This window comes from Tetranychus urticae, chromosome 2 (assembly GCF_039701765.1).
Source record: "Tetranychus urticae isolate SD_2017Ah chromosome 2, NJAU_TeUrti_SD_1.0, whole genome shotgun sequence".
Classification (NCBI taxonomy): domain Eukaryota; kingdom Metazoa; phylum Arthropoda; class Arachnida; order Trombidiformes; family Tetranychidae; genus Tetranychus; species Tetranychus urticae.
Genome location: NC_142959.1, coordinates 18,243,903 through 18,264,539, shown reverse-complemented (window position 1 = coordinate 18,264,539; position 20,637 = coordinate 18,243,903). Strand labels below are relative to the sequence as shown.

General features: G+C 31.0%; 1 protein-coding gene across 1 annotated transcript in view; it reads right to left on the bottom strand.

The window, feature by feature from the left end:
- Positions 1-20,637, bottom strand: part of LOC107366811 (uncharacterized) — a 72,667-nt gene that overhangs the window by 43,923 nt on the left and 8,107 nt on the right. Inside the window, exons 3-4 of the mRNA XM_015934451.3 lie at positions 14,324-14,459; positions 13,294-13,987 (exon numbers count right to left, since the gene is read on the bottom strand). Coding sequence (XP_015789937.1) covers positions 13,294-13,987; positions 14,324-14,459 — 830 coding nt within the window. The remainder of the gene's footprint in view (positions 1-13,293; positions 13,988-14,323; positions 14,460-20,637) is intronic.

The following is a 20,637-nucleotide window of genomic DNA, read 5'->3' as shown; positions in this document are numbered from 1 at the left end:
CTATACAATGTTTCACTCAGTGATCTGTTTGATGTAGAAGTCTTGACTTGGAATTTTGGAGTTTCCCAATGCTGATCATTTCAGAAATGAAAAGAAATCTGAAAAGCAAAGAATCGAGAAAATCTTAAATTGACTCGAATTGCAATGACTCTAAAAGCGAAACATTAGACTTTAGGTGAAACTATCGAAGTTTGGTGAGTTGTTAAAGTTGAATCTTTGCTGCAGTGTTGCGAGTTTACAATTAGTTTGGATTGGGTTTGACGGATTTATTGTTACTGAGTTTGTGTGATTTTGTTGTGCTCATTCAACCCATTCCAAGTAGATTTAACCAACTTACAAATCTATTTTAAAGCTTTGAAAATGTTAGCGAATAATTGAAAAAAATATTGTTTCGAGATTTGTACTTGTAATCTATTCTGATGCAGGTCAGAGATTTTTGTTGCAGGTTGAATCGATTCAAGATTTACAAGATTTTTTGTTCACTTGTAATCTAATCCAGACTCTTTAAAGATTAACCTTTTTTGTGAGATTGACTGCAGGAAGCAAAAGAATGAAAAGTTTAAAGAAATGAGTTTTTTTGTTTTTACTCTTGTTTCGCTTAGACTTTTATCGGTGAAATTGAAGGGCAAAAATAAAAGGTTAACAGGGAGTTAAAGATGATGAAATTTTGCACATCTGAGGGAAGATAATGATGATGATTATGTTGAGAAGGAATCTTTAAAAGCATGAGAAGAGGAAAAGGAACAGAACGAAAATGTTGGAAAAGCATTGCACTTTACTTGAGAAAATCGGCAAAAAAAAGATTTGTGAATCTTGTTCATCTTCATCATCATCCTTTTCCTTTTGGTCAATTTAACAAGAACCGTTAATGTACAATTTAAAATGTTACTTAAGCAATAAGGAAAAGTGAAAGTAAACTGTAAACACTGAGCAATGTACAAAGTGAAAAATGTATTGATTTACTCGACACATTGTTGGCTAAAAGTGTTGAAAGTTTGGAGCTTTTGGTCGAATTTGTTGTTATTTTATTTTCGAACTAATAAGTCAAATATTATGAAATTCAAAATGTAAAATTATCGTTGCAATCATTGTGATAATGTTTGAATGATTACTCTTTTAATGATTTTTCTGTTGTATTCAGCATTTCTTTTCTCACCATCCATTTTCTTATCGATTGTTTCTAATCCGATTGAAAGATCATCATCTTCTTCGTCTTTTCATGAACATCTTAAGGCCATTTATTCATTATCCACAACAATCTGTCTTAATGCACTTTCAACTTATTTTTTGTAAAAACCTTATTTTCTTGTCTTTTTTTGCACTCTTTCAGCCTGTTTCAGCTTCATTCAATCTTTATTTTCCGATAAAAATCTTCAATTATTTTCAAATTTTCTTTTCTTCTTTAAAGGGGAAAGAAGAGCTTGAACTTACATGAAAAACATGGTGAAACAAAGTTAAACACTGAAAAAACTCAAATAATTATATTTAAAGGTTTACATTACTAGACTAGAAATGAGTCTTTATCGATTCTGTGTTAGTCTTTTCCATTTTTAAATTTGTTTATCTTAAATTCATTTTCAGGGAAAAGTATCATTCAAATGGGAAAACAGTAAAAGTGAATAATGGGAATTTTATGATCAATCAGATTCACCAGAAAAAAATGTTTATCTCCAATTCCTTTCGATTTTCTTATTATGCGCTTTGCTCTCCATATTTTCACATCGAACGTACAGATTAAAGTATAAAAAATCAAGATTTTTAGCAAATAATAGTATTAATTAATTAGAAACACACGCTTCTTGCTCACAACACGGAAACAGAAACATGGAAAAATGTGTTTATGCCAATTGTCGAGACAATTGGCATAAAAACACTGTGGCTTCTTGGCTTTGTTGATTACTAGAGGAGGTAATTTATCACCATTGCGATTAACGCAAAATAAAATACTTATTCTTTCATGAAATATTTTGGTTCCTGAATGGTCAAGTTTGCTGATAAAATATGTCTTGACAGGAATTTGCCGCCAAAATAATGCTGTTTCATCACAATTATAAATAAATTCCGACTGCCAGTCAATCATTATCCTTGGGATAACATTTGTTTTCCAATAGTCAACTATTTTCAAATTTACCGATTTTTTTCACCATTTGTCCTTCCTAATTTCAGATTAACTCTTCTTTTAAACTTTGAAAACCAAGACCATGAACATTTCAGATCATCACGATCCATATTTTCTGCCTCCTCTTTGGCATATTCAATAATCAATGTAGCTGATAGAGGTAAACCTTTTTCTTGACATGACAATATCCATTTCTTGACCCGCTCGTCATGATCTAAAACTTTCGGCCTTCTTTCAAATCTGAAAAAAGAAGAAAAAAAATAATTATTCAACTTGTCGCTGGTATTGGAACAAAAAATTGGCTTACCTCTTTCTCTTTCCTAATCCATTTTGTACAGCTTCATCAATTTCCTGTGAATTATTTAAACATCTCGATACTGTCCATCTAGACACTTTAAACTTCACCACAGCATCTTTAGTTTTAAATTTATCAATTTAAACATTATTAATTAACTTATTTCTTTCATTTAATGTTAGATTTCTCAAAGGCATTGTTCATATTATAAGAAAATACATATGTAAAATGTAAACAAATGACGTCTAACCTCCATTGAGGGACCATTGAAAAATTTATGTGCATTATTGGGTAGGTGCAGTATTGGATAGGTGACTGTACTTTTTCATCTACGTAGAGATATCGCTACTTACCACCTACGTATATTGTCACCATGTCTCAGATTAAGACTGATCTCTTCATCTGCAGTTTTCCTTTTTCTTTATCAGCGGCAGATGAAACAGATAGGGTCATTTGACCGTAAGACAAGTAAGTAAGTGACGTAGCGTAAGTGAGCGAGGGTCGATTGAAGCATAGCAGTCTTAAAAGGTCACAGATCAGCGAAATGCAACTTGAAAATTTGCACCTATTTGTTCAAATAAACTGATCATATGGCTAAATAAATCAATTTTATCAGTTGAATTCCTTTCAAACGTACTAAATCAATCGTGGTGCAGATCTTAATAACTTAATTCTCAATAAATACGTTCATCGAAATAGAAAAGTTCGTGATTTTACTGAATATTGGAACTGTGTGTATAAATTAAAGTGATCAAACGTAAATTCAACACAAATTTAAAAAAATCAACTACAAAGAATTTTATTTTAAGAATTTTATTACTGAAGAGTGGTCTGTTCAAGAGTTGCAAGTCTAACGATCGTTGACTGAAAATTTGCTGCGGTTGAGATTTCGTGCTGGGTTTTTATGTTTTATGGGAGATTTCATCGTGGCCTTTGATTTCCTGGTGACCAAATGTTAGAGAAAAACAAGAAGATTAAGAGTACATGCGCCCAGAAGGGTTTAGAAAGATAGTTGAAAAAGGATTATTTCGTCAGCTCGACTTAGAAGCTCAATCTGAGAGCTCATTTGGAGCACTCATTCGGAGCGCTTCCCTGAGAGCTCTTTACGAGAGCTCCAGATTAGCGCTTATTCTATTTATTATCTGGAAAAAAATATAGCTAGTGCACCAAAGTAATTATGAAAAATTGAAGCTAATCAATGGTACTGTTTCTAACTATTCAAATCATAACCATGAGCCATTGATCGAGAATGGGAATTGATTATTCAATGTGAGCAAAGAATTGAAAATGCACCAATCGCAAGAGATACATCAGATACAAGTGTTGAAGCATGTTATCAAAAGAATTTTTGCTCTTCTATTTCCCTCAAAAGAAGCCAGATGACATACGTTGGATTAATCCGTTAGTGCTTCTCAATCAGTGATAACTTGGATGAATTCTTTGTTTATTTTAAAATACTTTTCGATAAAATGAGGCCCTCTCCCTGCTAAAACTTGGAATCATTTCAGTGACAAGGATCCAAAATCTAATAACAATGTCGAAGGGTGGCATTCCAACTTGAAAAAGTCTGATAGACGTGTTCATGTAAACTTATGGATGTTCTTGGAGAGATTCGTTCATCATCAAAACACATTCAAGGTAAATTTAGCAATGCAGCAATATGGTGTAGAAACTGTGGCTAGAAATTGAAAAGCGATCGTATTGAATGCTGGGATAGCTAATTTGACTGAAAATACATTGCAAAACAATTATTTCTCGAAAAGATGAAATATTACACAAAATTGTCGCTTACCAGTCGATTTTCACTATTTCCATAGATAAAATAAAGTTCTGTATCATGACTTATCTATGTTACTCCAATTCTTGTCAAGTTTGTCAATACAGGTGCATTGACGACCTTTACCGTGAATATTTCTAGCTAAAATTTAAGACAATTTCAACTTGATTTGATTGGTTAGTAAAATTTTAATTTCAGCAACAAGCTGAGTCAAGGCTGATATTAAACTCATGATCTTTAATTGGACTGTCAAAGTTGAATCGACAGCTGATATTCTTTAATATTTTGACAAGGAATTAATGATTTATAGCATTGATGGAACCAGCTAATGGTTAAATGAACCAAGTTTGTTACTTCAAGTACACTAGCAAAGTCTATCGATTACTTTAGATATTGAAGTAAGCTGTTAACAAAAAATGATTAAATTGTTCTTCATTTTCTCGGTGATTTAAATGAATGTGACAAGTGTCAATAACATCGCTATCAGGCTCACAAAATTTGTTACAAAAGCCAATGAGACATTATTCATTAAATCGATTAAAATGTTTGACGCTTTTCCGACTCGATTACAGCTCTTGCTAGTTTCAAGTTTAAAGCTTCATTTAATGGCAATATCTTGATTAACATCATCAACTTGGTTAAACTTGAGAGTATACTTTGGAAAGAAAAAGGTTGAAACAAAAAGGCAAATTAAATGAAATTTATTTTGATGCAGCATTTTTTACTTTCTCAACATTCCAGTTTACAAGTTTTGCTGCTCAAAATGAATGAATCTGAGAGAATCGCGAATGGAAGGAAAAACGAGGAAAATAAATGCTGGGCAATTATCATCATTGTTATCACTGGAAGCATTAGAAACACAAGAATTTCCTTTGTCTTGCCTCATTTATCATAGTCTTTATTCGAGTTACTTTCTCTTTCTCTTCTCTTTTTCATTCTTTTGTTTGTACCATTATCTTCCTTAAGGCTATTTATCTTTATCCATGAGTGAATATCGTTGTATATAAAATATATTTGATAATAAGTAATAGTTATAATAGGAATGGAGGCGAACAAGAAGAAACCAAAAACACGAAAATGTTCATTGAGAATCTATTGAGAATGAGATTGTTTTTTATTAATCTTGATTAAGTTTACATGATAATCACCTTTTGTTTACCTCTGATTAATGTATTCCCTGTTATACTGTAATTCAAACCTCTTGTCAAACGGAAAGACTCGAGTTCAAAACGTACTTTTCCTTCAACTTTACTCTTGGAATGATATCGAGTTTTTTTCCTGATTTTTGTGTCTTGATCTACAACAAATTGAATCAACTAATAATTTTGTCTAAACTCGATTCTTGCAATTATAATTGGAAGCGTTAAACATTTTCTTTACTTGATTTTTCTCAGTCGTATTGCGTGTAAGAATAAGAAAAACAAGATTAATCTCAGAAAAATAAGTTGTAAGAGTAAACTGTTGGTAAAAAGTGAAATGTTGAAGCAGAAAAAATCAAATTAAAGTGTGAAGGCAAAATTTTGGTTCAAGTCAAAGTTGAACTTTTACTTTTACTTGGATTAAAACAGTTCAACATTCAATTCCGTTGTGAACTGTAAGGAAATTAACAAGAATAAAGTTTGATCATCCAATATAAATGTTGTTTTTCCAACGTCATGATTCGCCTGAATAAAAGATTTACAATCAACAGAATAGCAAACTTTCAAATTCAAATGCAAGTTTCCAAAAGCAATTCAATTTTGATACTTTCCTTCAACTACAACTTTACCTCAAAACCTCAACAATCTTTACACCGAAAAAATTAACCAATCTCCAAATATTGTCAAACCCAAAATCGATAATAAAATCAAAAATTACTTTTCTTCCCTTAACAATAAAAACATTTCAATAAAAAAAACTCTTTTTAATGACTCTTGAAACATAATTTTCTCGCGATTCACTTGATCAGTCTGTAAAACTCATGAAATTATAATCCTCTTTGTCTTTGAGATTACAGGGAAAATTTAAAAGAATCAGATTCACGGTTCGAAATGATGAAAAGTGTTTACCTAAGCATTAAAAGTGTTAACAATAACACATTTTACATTACCACTAATTACAGTCACATTGAGCTTCAACTCCCTGAGGAAACTGAAAGTGATAACAAATGCAGAATTATCAGTTTTTTGGTCAAAAAAGCGAGTAAATGATTGAACCGAGTTGAAATGCCTTCAAGGTTTGAAAGCCCCAAAAAAGTGGCACAAAATTTTCCAAGTTTATCATTAAAATATTGCCCCAAAATATTGAGAGTAAAGAGGAAGATGGAAGCAACAATATCATTATAAATGAATTTGCAAAGCAATTCAATAATGAACTCGAGAAGGCAAACAAAAGGCGATTTATTTGATCAATATCGTGTTCATTAGAGGCAACAAAATTAAAGTTAATTGAAATGTTGAACAGCAAAAAAAAATTGCAACATTTTTCCAACAGCAAAAACTCGATGAATATTAAACGATAATTGTTGAGTTTAATTTTCACCAAAATTAAAGTTGCATGAAATCCTTTTTGCTTCTTCTTCTTTTCATAATCAACCTGAAAATTTGTTGATAGAGCTTGCAGTTTCAGGCTAATAATATGTTCTGGCAATTTTTTCATCAAACTGTATATCAAAACTTGAAGATAATACAATCTGAAAAATGTAATTATAATAATACCTTTGATTTTACTGTTTCACTTGAAATTAAAGGATCTGCATATTTATTATTAGATTAGGCTCTAATGTAATTTGGTTTTTACAAAATTTTCCTTTTCTCTCTTTTCCTTTTCATTGATCATCTTTTTTCTTCTTGCTCAACCTTCATCTTCCCTTTGCTTTTTTCAATTCAATTCAATTTGCTCGGCTATTATTATCCGAAAAGGAATGCAACTCGAATTGGATTATTTTATTGAAACGTAATGAGATAAACAAATTGATTTTGGTTTGCAAATTGTATTCAACTATTAGACAAGTGTAACTATGCAAAACTTTGAAATGATATGATATTAATAAACAGTGTAATGATGCAAAGAGAAAGTTTTGTTTTTCACTTTTTTTTCTTCTTTTCTCCATTTTCTGTTTTTCATGTTTTCTTTTCCTTTCGTTACATTTTCTGCCTGCACTTGAAATTATTAATATTCATTACTTGGATATTATTATTGAAACAATTTTCATCTATTGATAGTCTTTTGATATTTTCAGTCTGAATGTTTTGAGAAGAAAAAAGGTTTTTTCTTTGCTCTTCTATTTTTTACTCTTTTCATTATTCAAGGGAAGGAGAAAAATTGTTCAACTGTTCAATGAAAATGTACAACAATGATGGTTGTTATTTATTATAATGATAATTACAATATGATTGGAGTAAAGAAAATATCAATTTATATTTAAAAGGAAATGTATTCTTTTTTTGTGTTCCTTCAAAAGTCTCGTCAACTATGTTTTGTGAAATCAAATTTACATGATTTATCCAAGTATTGCATGGATTAGTTCAATTTTGTCTATCATTCCATTATTTTATATTAAAATAAATATTCAAGCAGTTTTCACTCCCAGTAATAATGCCTATCGAAATTGAAATAAAATGTAAATATGTTAATAATTGTGAATAACATTGCATTGCTTTTAAAAAAAGGAAAAAGCAAATGAAATTTATTCTTGTTTCAACAGAAAATTTCATTCCCAATGATTATTCAACATTTCATTCCATTGCTAAACTGCTAACGTGGCACATTAAATATTAAAGTGCACAAAATTTTCTCAGAGAAAAATTCTAAAAATTTTATTCATTTGTCTCAATCGCTCTGGTAGGAATGAAGAATCTATTCCAAAATGCAAAAAATAAAAGAAAAAGTTGAATGCATTCGAAATTTTACTCAGAGCGTTCAGAACTTATACTCATTTGCTTTTGTAAATAAAGTCAAACGAAATCTGATTGAGTTATCTTTTAAATCGATTTCAAAGTATTCACTCTTTCTCTGTCAACTAACTTCGTATTAATATGTTTTAGCTTTTCTTGCCGTTTTGAGCTCGTGAGATCTGACTGGAAAGTGGAGAAATGAATCGCATTCAAAGGTTTTATCGTGAAACTTCGTTCTATTAAACTCTTTTCTTCTTGTGAAGATATCAGGATATCTTCATGCTATCGATTCACACGATATTCGTTCTTTTCTTTCAGCTTAATGATTTTCTTTTCTTCAGGGAGTTTTCGCTATTTTCATGCCTTTTGAAGTGCGTGATATTTCAATTTATTGTATTCTGTCTTGTCGACTTTTGTCGTATTTAAAGAGAAGCGTTTCTCTTAACCTGAAAAAATGCTGGTTGAAATTTCGAGAGTTTTCGTGATTAAACAAATGTTTCATTATGAATGGTCGAGTTGTGTACATTGCGACTGATCCATTTGGACTGTTGGCTTTTGTTGAGCCAATTTGTTGTTATTTCAAATGAGTTTAACATGCTTCTGGTAAACTTTGTTAATGATTATTGTTTTGACATGTTACAGTGTAACTGATGCTTTATGGACAAATTGTGTTTACAAACCAAAAAACTTAGCATCAGCAAAAGAAGATGCCAAACAGGGAAGAAAGGAAGAAAATAAAGACACACAAAAATCTGGTTCAGTTACCTTTTTATTATCATTTTGATAAACTAAATTGTACTTGTTTTGCTTCTTTCATTTTCAACCAGAACTTTTTTTCAACTCCTTGTTTGTCGTCCTTCCCATTCCTTGGAGAGTCATTCATTCATTCATTTTTCTCTTCTCCTGTTTCCCTCTCTTTCCACTTTCCAATTTCATTTTTATACCAGTAAATGTACACCACTTTGTACAACAGTCAACATGGAAACAACAAGTGTTGATTAAATTTTCTCATGCAACACACTTTTGATTGGACAATCAGACTGAATATCATAAAATTTTATTGAATGTCACTCCAAGTCTTTAATTCGTTAAAAACTCAAATCTTGAATAATGTCCAATGAAAGCAATTTGTTCAATTGTAATTAATTAATTAAATTGTTGGTTAACTCGATTTGTTTAATCAAATTAGCTGATTCTGAGAGTAATGTTGAGAAATCAAATTAACGCAATTAATTAGACTTAATTTTCTTAAAATTCTGTAAATCTGATAAAGATTATTGTTTGCTCCAACAGCTATCAAGGGTTTCATCAAGCTAAATGATAAAATCATTAATTAAACGCGATCCAAATTAAAATTGATTCATCAAACTTTGTTTCACTTTGAATTGCGTGATGAAATTAGGAAGACGAAATTGTTCATTACACTCGATTTCAGCTTTAAGCCTCATTATGTCATCACCCAGTGACAACATGTGATAACATTTTTTTCCTCTGCATAGTTGATAGTCAAACAATGAAGCTCATTGTAGGTTAGACTTTTGTTTGTCAACAAATCCCTTTCGTTCATCTCACAAAATCTTCAAGGCGTATCGTCTGACTATTCAATTTTTACCCTCGAAAAAGGGTAACAGGGAGGGAAAAAGAGAAAAGAGAGAGAACTTTTCATGAGACCTTTTTTTCGTCTCCATTCTTTTCAACTTTGCATTTCACCGAGAGTTTGATGTTGCTGGATAAAGACGGTGAGCTTGCAATAACTTTCCTTCCCTGTTTACTAGAGCATAACTATCTTCATCTCTTTTTTGTTGCTCTTTTCATGTACACTTTTCAATCATTCCCTGTGATAGTTTGAAACTATTTTTGCACATTTTGTCTTCCAATGTGATGAATTGAAAGATAAAAGATGAAAAATTTCGATAACTCAACTAGCTCTTTACTTTCATCTCAATTTTGAAGCGCACAAAATCCATTAGTAGCTATTGGCAAAAGGCAAAGTCAAACATTCCACCAGTTTTACATTTTCCTTTCAGACAAATTCACCAGATTAACATGGAAAGCATTCTAATGAAGACAATTTGAATCGGAAGTCGAGAGAAATGATTGAACCAAAAATGTAACTTTTAGTTATACTGTTGGGAGAGCATTAGGTAAACAGGGAATGAAAACTCCAGAAAGACTCATGCAAAGTTTTGCTTAAAACTGTGACAATAAAGTTTTCCATTGATGAAATTTGATTCGAAACTCGACTCAGAATTCCTTTGATTTCAAAATCTTGGTTTTGTAACAAAATAACGAATGAAAATCAACTTTTAATTTCTAAATGATCTTTGTGAGTTTCACCTGAATTTGCGCTTTCATTAGAAGAGTTTCTTCCTTGGAAATAACAATAAGATGAAACATTTTCTATGGATTTTACAAAATCTCATTTATTTTGATCCAATATTGAATTTGGTGAACAAAGATTGTTAATTTACTCGCCTTTATGATCAGTGAACCTAAATTGGAAACCTTTTGGCTTTTACTTTCTACTTTTTCTCCTTTTTTCATCACTTTTTTGTTCACCTTTTTCATCCAATATTGATAATTCATTTCATTTCGTGACTCTTTAATAAGATGTCTTAAGACAACTTAACTTAATGGAAAAAGATGATCGAATGCGAACACACATGAAAAAAATGAGTGAAAAGATCATCTTGGAATGAAGAAGAAAACTAAAAAATCTTTCCTTTCAACTTTTCTCACGATTATGATGAAACTGATTATAAAGATGATACAAGAAAAAAAGATGAAGTAAAGAAAATGAAACGAAAATTCAGATGAAAAATGAACCTTTCATATCAGGAAACCAGGTAAAACTTTCTTCCCTTTTCTTCCTTTTCTTCTTCTTTGCACGAAACCGAAAACAAGAAGATGAATGAGAAGAAAATTTTCTCTCAAACAGACAGTTTCGTTTCTAATCTTTTCCGTCATCATTGAAACTCTGTTCATTCCATCGAGCAGATTCTCAAAGATTCAAGTCAATTCGATAACAGAATAAGGTTAACAACATAAAAGAGCAACTTCTTTGTGAACAATGTTGACACAAACGAAACAATTGTTCGAGTAAAAAAAGCATTTTTCAATCTCAACAGATCGATGCAAGCATTCAACTTTGATAATTAAATATTGTCTAATAACACGAACAAACTAAATGCTTCAATAAAATACAAGATTGTTTAATAAAGAAATTTTGAAAACTTTATTCTTCTCATTAAAAGATTGCTTCGGAAATTGAATTGCTTTCAGTTTGATTAAATTCAAAATTGTTTTCAAAGCGAGTATCGATTCTGATTGTTAGATTTGAAGCAATCGCTGCTGTAATTGCTCTAATTTGCATTTCACACTTTGGAGAAACGAATTTTGTTCAATTCGGTTTCATCATGTTGATGCATTTTCAAATCTTACATGATGATTGGAAGATGGTTGGAGTTTTCAGAGAGTCGTGATGATAATGAAGAGAGCCTGAAACGTGAAAGTGTTTACAAGCAATTTGAGTGAAAAAAGTCAACTGCTCAAGACTGGAGGGAGTGCAAAGGGAAAATGATGAGTTTTGTTCGAGTTTTTTTGCTTCTTCTTCGTCGAGTTGGAACAAGTTGTTTGAGAAAAGGTTGGAATGTTTGAAGACTTGAAGGAAACGAGGAGAGAGAGAGAGAAAAAAAAACCGAAATGAAATGAAAAGTTTTTTCTTCTTTTTCCATCTTCTTTTGGAAGATGAAATGGAAATAATGAGTGAAATGTACATTAATTCAATTAAGATTATCCCTTTACACTTGTTAGGTTAAGTTGTCCTCACTGTGACTAACATCAATCAAGAGTTATTCCCTTGATTGTTACCGCATTCACCATTAAACCAAAGGTAATATTAACAGAATAATAATGTACTCGGAAACACTGCTTTGCTCTACTCGCGAACAACAATTAATAAAATGTTGATTCCCACTCTCAATCATTCCAAGTCGACTCAATTAAGATGCAACTTTAATTTCAATCGAAAAGTGTGTTTAAAACAATCAAAAGTTAAACAGGCAATGAGTATGCATAGCTAGTAATATGGAAACTTTAATTTAAATGAACAACAAATTGAACGTCGAATCAGGAAGCAATTTAAGACTAAAAATAAGACAAATTACTCCTAATGTTAGTGTCAAAATAGATGAAGAATAGCACAGAGGTTAAGGCCAAGTAAACTCACTAATCAATCGCAATTGCCTCTAAATAAGCAGAATCCTAGTCGCGAAAATTTGATGCTTGTAATGCAAGATCTAAAGTGTTAAAGTCCAACTCATGAACCAGCCAATTTCAATAAGTTATGCCAATAAGAAATGCTTTAATAGTTTGGGTTAAGCTATTCATAAACTGGTTCAATCGATGTATTGCTCCAAGCAAAATGTACAAAGATGTCGTTATGCATTGTTCAAGACTAACATTGAAGTCAACAATGCAAGTTTAACATCGAAACCATTTGAAGCATTTAATGGGCAAAAGAGAGTCCAAGTCAGACTGAGACTTGTAAAGCGATCGACACTTTGCATTGTTTTTCATTTCAAACTAAACTCTTCTGTTACCATTATTGCTCCAAAGCTTATTTTGCATTAGAATAACACTTTTTGTTGCAGAATGTTTCAGTTTTCTTTTGTTTTCCATTATTTTCCAATCTAGATTGTTCATTTACTATTCATGATTTTGATTCTTGCCTTTCTCTTTTCATTGCATGATGATTTTATACAACAGGTTGTCGATGCAATGTTTTAAATGATTAAAAAATGTGAATCAAATTGCCTTTTGAAAATTAATGAAATTTGAATAAATTAATTTAACATAATGTTGAATGATGAATTATGGGAAAATGAAATTCAAAACCAATTGTTATTAGATATTTGCGTAATTGATAATTCAGATAATTGCCAAAGGAATTGTTAATTAACATTGCTTCAGGATAAAACATTCATTTATACAAGAGCAAATTGTCAGTGCAAATGGAAGGGTAAAGAAAAGGCAGAAAATTTATTCTACTCAAGTTCATTAATCATTGAATTGAATTTCAAATTGTTTAGGTAAGCAAAGGTTCAATTGAATAGTTTGAACGTTAGTTAGACGGTTTCATGTGACGCAAATTAAAATGAATTGTTCAAAGTGAATTGGAATGAAATTTTACGAAAAAAATGTCAATTACAGAAGGAACAAAGCTTACCGTTAATTGCATAATCATAGATTGATTGTTGATTAATTAGATGGTGGTTGGAATGAGGTTGTGTTGAATGAAGTACTTGGTGAACATTGAAATGCTGAGGGTTGAGGTTGAATCGGTTTGACTGGGAATTGGAATGGTTGACGGAATGATTATGATGCTGATGGTGATGATGGTTAAGATGGTTACGAGGCAAGGTTGAGAAATGATGAGCTCGACGGTTGGTCTCATTTGGTTCATTTTTGGGTGTTACTGCTGATATCAGTTGGCTCCATTTGTGGTTGATGTTGGATAACCAGTCTTTCAATTTAATGCTTGAAGTCGGTTGTCGCATCCGTGATTGAGTGTTGAGAAGGTTGCGATTTCGTTCGGTTGACATGGAACGGTAAAAGTTTGCACTTTGATGTTGATGGGCTTGAGGTTGCACCAAACAGCCTTGTTGTTGAACGTGATGTTGGTGCAGTTGATATTGTTGTTGCTGTTGGGGACAATTGTGTCTACATGTTAGTCCGCTTACACCAATCATTTGATTATTGGCAACATTATTGGCACTAATGACAACATTGTGTCTCAAGGTGTTTTGCAAAATAAGATCACCATTAGTTGAATATGCTTGATTGGGGTTAATCAAGTGAGGACAAGGTTCACCTAATGAGGTCCATAAACCATCAGTGAAAACAGTATAATGGCTAACAAGCTAGAAGTTGATCGTAACAAAGAGCCACATTTAAGAGTTGGTGAAACAAAAGTTTGAGAAAAAAGATCAATCATTAGAGCACAAATTGCAGAAATAGTTTTAATAAGAAACTTGATATTGTTTTCATCGTTCTTAGATATTGAGAGCTCAAAACAAGGAGCAATTGCAAACTTCATGAAAGGAATGAAAACATTGATTTAACAACTTGCTTTGCAGTACTAAACTCAACAATAACATCAAGCTAAGTTGAAAACTAACTTTATTGAAGTTTTCGTAAAGCTTTTGCAGTTCTAATGAATTTAAACAGCTTTTGTCTGTTCCTTTCGAGCCACTTACCGACATTATTGAAGGAAACTTGTGTCCGTCTTGGATCGCCAGCTCTCCAGAAGAAAGTATATCAATTCGATAGTGTTTAGCGGTTCCTTCGTGGCTAACGCATAATGCATAACTTGATTCATCTCTTTCACGGACTCTGTTGATTGCAAAGAAATGGGAACTTTAAATGAGTCTACTTGAGATAATTAATGATTTAATAAGGTTAGGAATGGATATTTAAACCAATATCGATTGGAATAACTTCAAACTCAAACTCAGAATGATATTTGATGTCAAATGATGCAAAATTGTCATTATTTGAAAGTGAATCTCGAGTGAAAAATGAACGTAATTGATCATTTATTACAACTCAACTTAATGATTATTCAATTTATTCATCTTTTCTGCCTTCATCAACATTTACTGATTTACATATTTCCTGTAAACTTTACAGAAAAACAAATTGAATCGCAAAACACTTTGGAATGTAAATAAAAACTTTCAAGTCAATGCAAAACCATTCATCATTAAACCATCGCTAATGATTTATATCAAGTTATCAACTAAAGACAATTTATTACAATGCTCAACATTTCCTAGCATTCAATTTCAATAACAATTCAAGTACTTTAAATGCTTTTATTGTTAAACTCTGTTCATCTATCAATTATCGAGACTGACGATTGCTCACAAAGCAAAACATTGAACACTGAATAAAGTGCTTGAATGAAATGGAGAAAAGATAAGAATTCAATTTAATGAAAAGTCGATTTGCAAGTAAGAGCTGAATAAAAATGTATTTACATTTTGTGCTTTTTGCGATTATGTTCATTTATTGATGAATAAATAATATTGGAAATGATAGAAATGAAGAAAAATATCAATTTATTTTGGTACAACAAAAATTACCCAAAAAATGCATTTCCATTTCAAGATTTCATTCTTGTCATTCAATCGATACTTTTGACAAAACAAAAATGATAATAAAACTCTTTGATCAGGGAATGAATACATTTATTAGGAAATGTTGAAGTCTTTATATTCACAAGTTGATTGACATTGCAAAGTCGAGCTCAAAACGAGACTTTTTTCCAATTTAGAATAGAAAAGGTAAATGATTTTAATAACATTCAAATTGAATCAGATTCATGTTTCAATCAAATGATTGAATCATTTTCTATCTTATTATTCCAATGTGCAGTTCAGGTTTTACTTTTAAATGTTTATAATGATATTAAGATTTTGCTTGTTGAGAGTAAAAGAAAAGTTTGAATCAAAATTAACTGCATTTTGATTTATTTCAATTCAATTGTAATATTTGAATATTTGCTTGCATTACATGTTAACATGAAAATAAAAACAAAACAAAACAAGGAAACAAGGAGAAAAATGTAATCAAATGAGAGTGAAATTGGTAAAAGTAAAGGAAAAATGATTCAAAAAGTAATGTAAACGAAGGTAAAAGTTTGAAATGTAAGAAAATGTTATTTTTAAAATTCGAATCTGTAAGTTATAGTTGCTCATTTCCTTCATGTTCATGTTTAGTGTTCAATCTGGCTTCAATAATCGGATTGGAAAAAGAGTTTCAAAGGGAAAAACAATGCTCTAGCAAAGTGTTTCATTTGTGCTCTCGTCGACGAAACAACAGCGAAATGCTTTGGAATTGGTGGCAAAAAGAGATTATTTTTCTTTCAAATATTGAAGGGATTATTCATTACAGTTGAATAAATGCTGAGAAGATTTAAGTTTTTCTTCAAATAAGTCAATATTAATATGAAATGAGCTTCAAGGCATTTGATCATCTTTCAAGAAACATTTAGTTTCACCTTTAGCATCGACATCAATATTGTTTAATATTGGTAATAATTCAAGTTTGATTGCATCTGGACATTAGCCTGGAATCACTGTTTGCTCATGAAATTGTTTTGAGCAAGTTTGCTTTAAAACCTTGTTTCGTCATTTGACCTCTCAACTAGTCAATGTTTTGAAAAATGTTTCACATTTTATTGCATGCAATATCAATGGATGTCAATTTTTTAATCTTTTTTGCTTGTACAATTCAATTCTTTTTACTCTTGACATGACTCTGAATAGATTTGAGTATGTTTTTGAGATCATTTTTCTGTTCACTTTTTTTAATAATTCAATTGGCTTAAAACTGTTGTAAGGTTGAACGAAGAAATGTAAAGTCATTTATCAAGTTCATGTATTAAGGTGAAAACGGGAGTAAAGAGAAAGAGGTTCAATGTCATGTTAATAAGGGATGATAAGAGTTTTGCAAATATTATTAATAACAGGGAAAAGAAGAAAAAGTGTTCACTTTTTTCTCTTCCTTCAGCTGAACATGAGTTTAAAAGTTATCATGTTTGCATTGAGATGAATTGCTCAGGGACAAGTACAAATTTATCACTTTTTACTTTGCTTTTCATTGCGTTTTATTATAAGTCTTGCATTGAGAATGAAGTTTAATATGAAAAGAAAACATTTTAATGTTAATGTTTAAACGGTAACCACTTTTTACTGTTGATAAAGTGATAAAGCAAAGAGCATGGAATATGAAATTTGAAGGAAAAATTTTAGCCAAAAATTGGGTGAAAAAAGGTTGAAGAGAGAAAAGGTTTATTCCAAAGAATCAGGTAAACAGTGATGTGAATGGAGTTTGAATAAAAGTTCAAGATGAGGAATGATGAGAGATGGAGAGATGAAAGCCTTGGAGCAAATGAAAGTACAAGAATGAAGAATTGAATATTATTGTGTGAAAAAAAGAAAGGTTAAACAAGAAATTCTCACTGGGAGTGAAATGGAAAGATGTTTAAAAGAAAAACTTTTTGTTTTCAGTTTCTTCTCTTTTTTGTGTCTCGAATGATGCTGATGATGATTAGGATGATTAGAAGGATGAGAGGTTGTGTGGAAAGTACAAGACTCGATTCTACTTGTTTTTCTCGTTCTTTTATCCTTTCTTAGTTCTTTCACTTCTTACTTTTTGCTTGTTGGCAAAGTTAAATATTTACACTCTATCATGAGTCTAAACATGTTGGTTGGCCTTAAATGTTCTGGGAGTGATTCTGATTTCAACTACTGCTAATTTCAATTCACTATTTATCCAGTTGCATCTGACTATTTTTGGAATTCTTTCACTTCTCTCTCTCTCTTTACCAACACTAATGCATCTGTCCTTGTGGCTGATTTTATGGTTATTTTTGGGTTAATCTTGTCATCAATTACATTTATCGTAATACAAAGTTTTTTTTCTCAATTCACTTATTAATTCATTGAAGCTTTTCGTTCAATTTCAATATTTACACTGATTTCCAAGCAGTTTCATTCATCAGATCAGAATGCATTACCTTCATATTAACGTCAAAAGATTAAAAGTAAAAAGATAGAAATTAGAAAAATGTGAAAATTCTCTGATCGAATTTCTAGATTTCATGATTTTTATTAATACTCAAGTAAGACACAGAACTTTGATTTCGTGAATTTCAAGAACTTTTAAAATTGAAATTCAAATTTTACAAAATTTTCGATCGCTTGAAGCTTTGACAAAGTTTGTTTTGGAATATGGTTTTTGTCTGAAGAATGAAATAGTGAATTCGATTTTGGGTTGAAACTGTTTTTTTTGTGTTCATTTTGGTTCTTTTGTTGTTCCATTGAACCATTCTCATGATTCCTATTGAAGGTTATCCAAAGTTGAAACATTTCCAATGATATCATCTCTTGCCTTTCCTGTTATCAAATCTTTCCTTTAGTCCAGAAGGGTCAGAAAATGCAACTCGGAAATGAACTCGTGAAATTTTTACCAATTCAATGCACTTTTGTCATTCATTTTTATAACTTGGATTGATAATGATAAACTTTAAACCCTCTTGGAGTGAATAAAATAATACTTGAGGAACAGGGAAGCAAAAAATAAAGAAACAGTTTACACTTATAAGCATAACTGCTCAATCATTTTGAATCTTTTCCATCTTCATCTTTATCATCATCAACATCATCTTTTCCTTCTTCTTCTTGTTCATCATCTCACAACAGGATTACCTGAAAGTGATACTCTTTCAAGATGAAGATAATGATAATATATCCTGCTGTTTTGAGATTGCGTTTCAAGTGTTTATCATTTTATTCGCAAAGAGTTTCTTAATATTGTTTTTGTTTTCTTTTTCCATTTTTTTGACTCTCTTCAAGTGAAATTCCTAGCATGAAACTGAGACAGAAAAAAGACTTTTTCATGTTCTTCATGGCAAAGACTAATGTCTTTATTATATTGCGACCTGTAAATATCAAGGTAAAGCAAACGAAATCAGCTTCGATCGTAAATGTTAAATATTAATAATCGCAAGTTTCAGGATAAATGTTTGTCAACATGGAATCAGTCAAAATTGAAATCATAACTTGGATCGGAAGTTAAAGAATTTTCATTTTTCTCGAAAAGAGAAACATTTATTCTAAATTCTTATCAGATTTATCGGATTCGATGAATCAAATTGATTGAAATTTCGACTGATTCAATATTCATCGATTAAAGCAACAATTCTTCAGAAGTTGAATCAGTTAACAGCCTTTACTGGCAAGTCAAGATTAATTACATGAAATCCGTACTCAATTCGTTGACTTTTGCATGGATTGAATAAAACGAATGATTCTTGAGAACAAGATGTTTAAAAGGCTTAAAATTCTAGCAAAAAATCAAGAGAACCAGTCGAATATTTTCGAAGGCAAATTCGGATAAATTCAAAAAAAGAAAGATGAAAATTGTCCAACAAAAGAGGAAAAACCTTTTCTTTTTCTCTTCCATTTCTTGACAGAAAATCGATTCTTGATTCAGGTCAACCTTGAAAAGCAAAAGATGACACTGCAAATGTTATGTGCAAGTATCATTATCTTCATCATCATTACTAGAGATTCTTGGAGTTTTTTGTCTTCCTCTTTATCTTCCCAGTTAACTTTGATTCCAGAAAAAAAATGTCAGAAAGTCAAGAGTGACATTGAATTGGTAAAACGAAAAGTCGTGAAAATTTGAAACAAAACTGATAAATTCAATAAAAGCGAATAAGATTATCATTTGAAATGCACAAAGTGATTAACACGGTTGAAGTCGAAACATCCAAACAAACCTTTGCCATCTGATTAAACTGTTGATCAGCATTGAACAATTTATCATGAATAGAGTCATGTCAAATGATTATCTCACAATACCCTGATATTGTCATTCAATTGGAATAATTGATTCTAAAAAAGATGATGAGACAAAAAATGAGCATTCATCAACATTTATCAAAGTAATGACACCAAGAATTTGCAATATCAAGTTTCCATTTCTAATAGTGATTGGTAAGTTTGATTTATTTACAAGGTAAAACACCTTAAAGGTAATCAATCTTGTTTTCTTTACCATGAAAAACTGAAGAAAGGTAAGCAAAAGAAAACGAGAAAAGCAATTTTATCTTGATGATATTTTTATTTTAATAAATTGTCGTTTCGCATTTTGACCAATTCGCAATGTAATCCATCAAAAAAAGTGTTTCATTATTGTGCGCTTACATCTAATAAAAACTCGTGATTATCGTTCAATTTCATTTACCTTTTTCTTCTCCGACTTTTCTCTCTGTTTTGCGCTTCGTTTCTTCTTCCATTAAAGTTGTAGTAAAAGCGTTGTAAAGGCTGATGAATACTTGGCTGAGGTTCCAAACGTTTTACATTTTACGTGTTAAAATGTTTTTTTTCAAACCTTTTTTTGTCTTTCTTGTTTGCATTATCTTCCTCACCTTTTTATCCAAAATGAGTAAAAAACTGTTGGCAACTTTATTCACATCAATATTTCATGGTTCCATGATTAACTGATGAAAATGCTTGAACCGTATTTTCCTTTACTTTGCATTATTCAATAAACATGAACACCAGATTTGGAAAAGTTGAACTTTTTTATCTCAACATTTCACCTCGTCTTCCAATGGCAACAGTTTTTCTGCAACTTCATGTTCTCTTTTGAAAAACAAGTTCTAATTGAGTGGATTTTGCTGTAGTTTTTGCAAAAAATTTCATCATTTTTTCATCGAATTAAGGCAGATTCGAAGTTTCTTCAACTGAAAGTTATAAGGTGCTAAAGTGTTGAAGCACCGAACCGTCGAAGTGCCAAGTTTTGCTGAACCTTTTCGATGTTGAGTCAAAAATCGAGAAAATGCGATGTTAAGCAAAGTTGATTTTCATTCTGACTTCAATCTTTTTTTTGTATTCGATTGAAGCAATGAAACTAAATTATTATTTTTAAATATTAGATTGGAATGGATGAATGCAGATTCAGCTGAAAATGTTATTGAAATTGTATAAAAAGTATG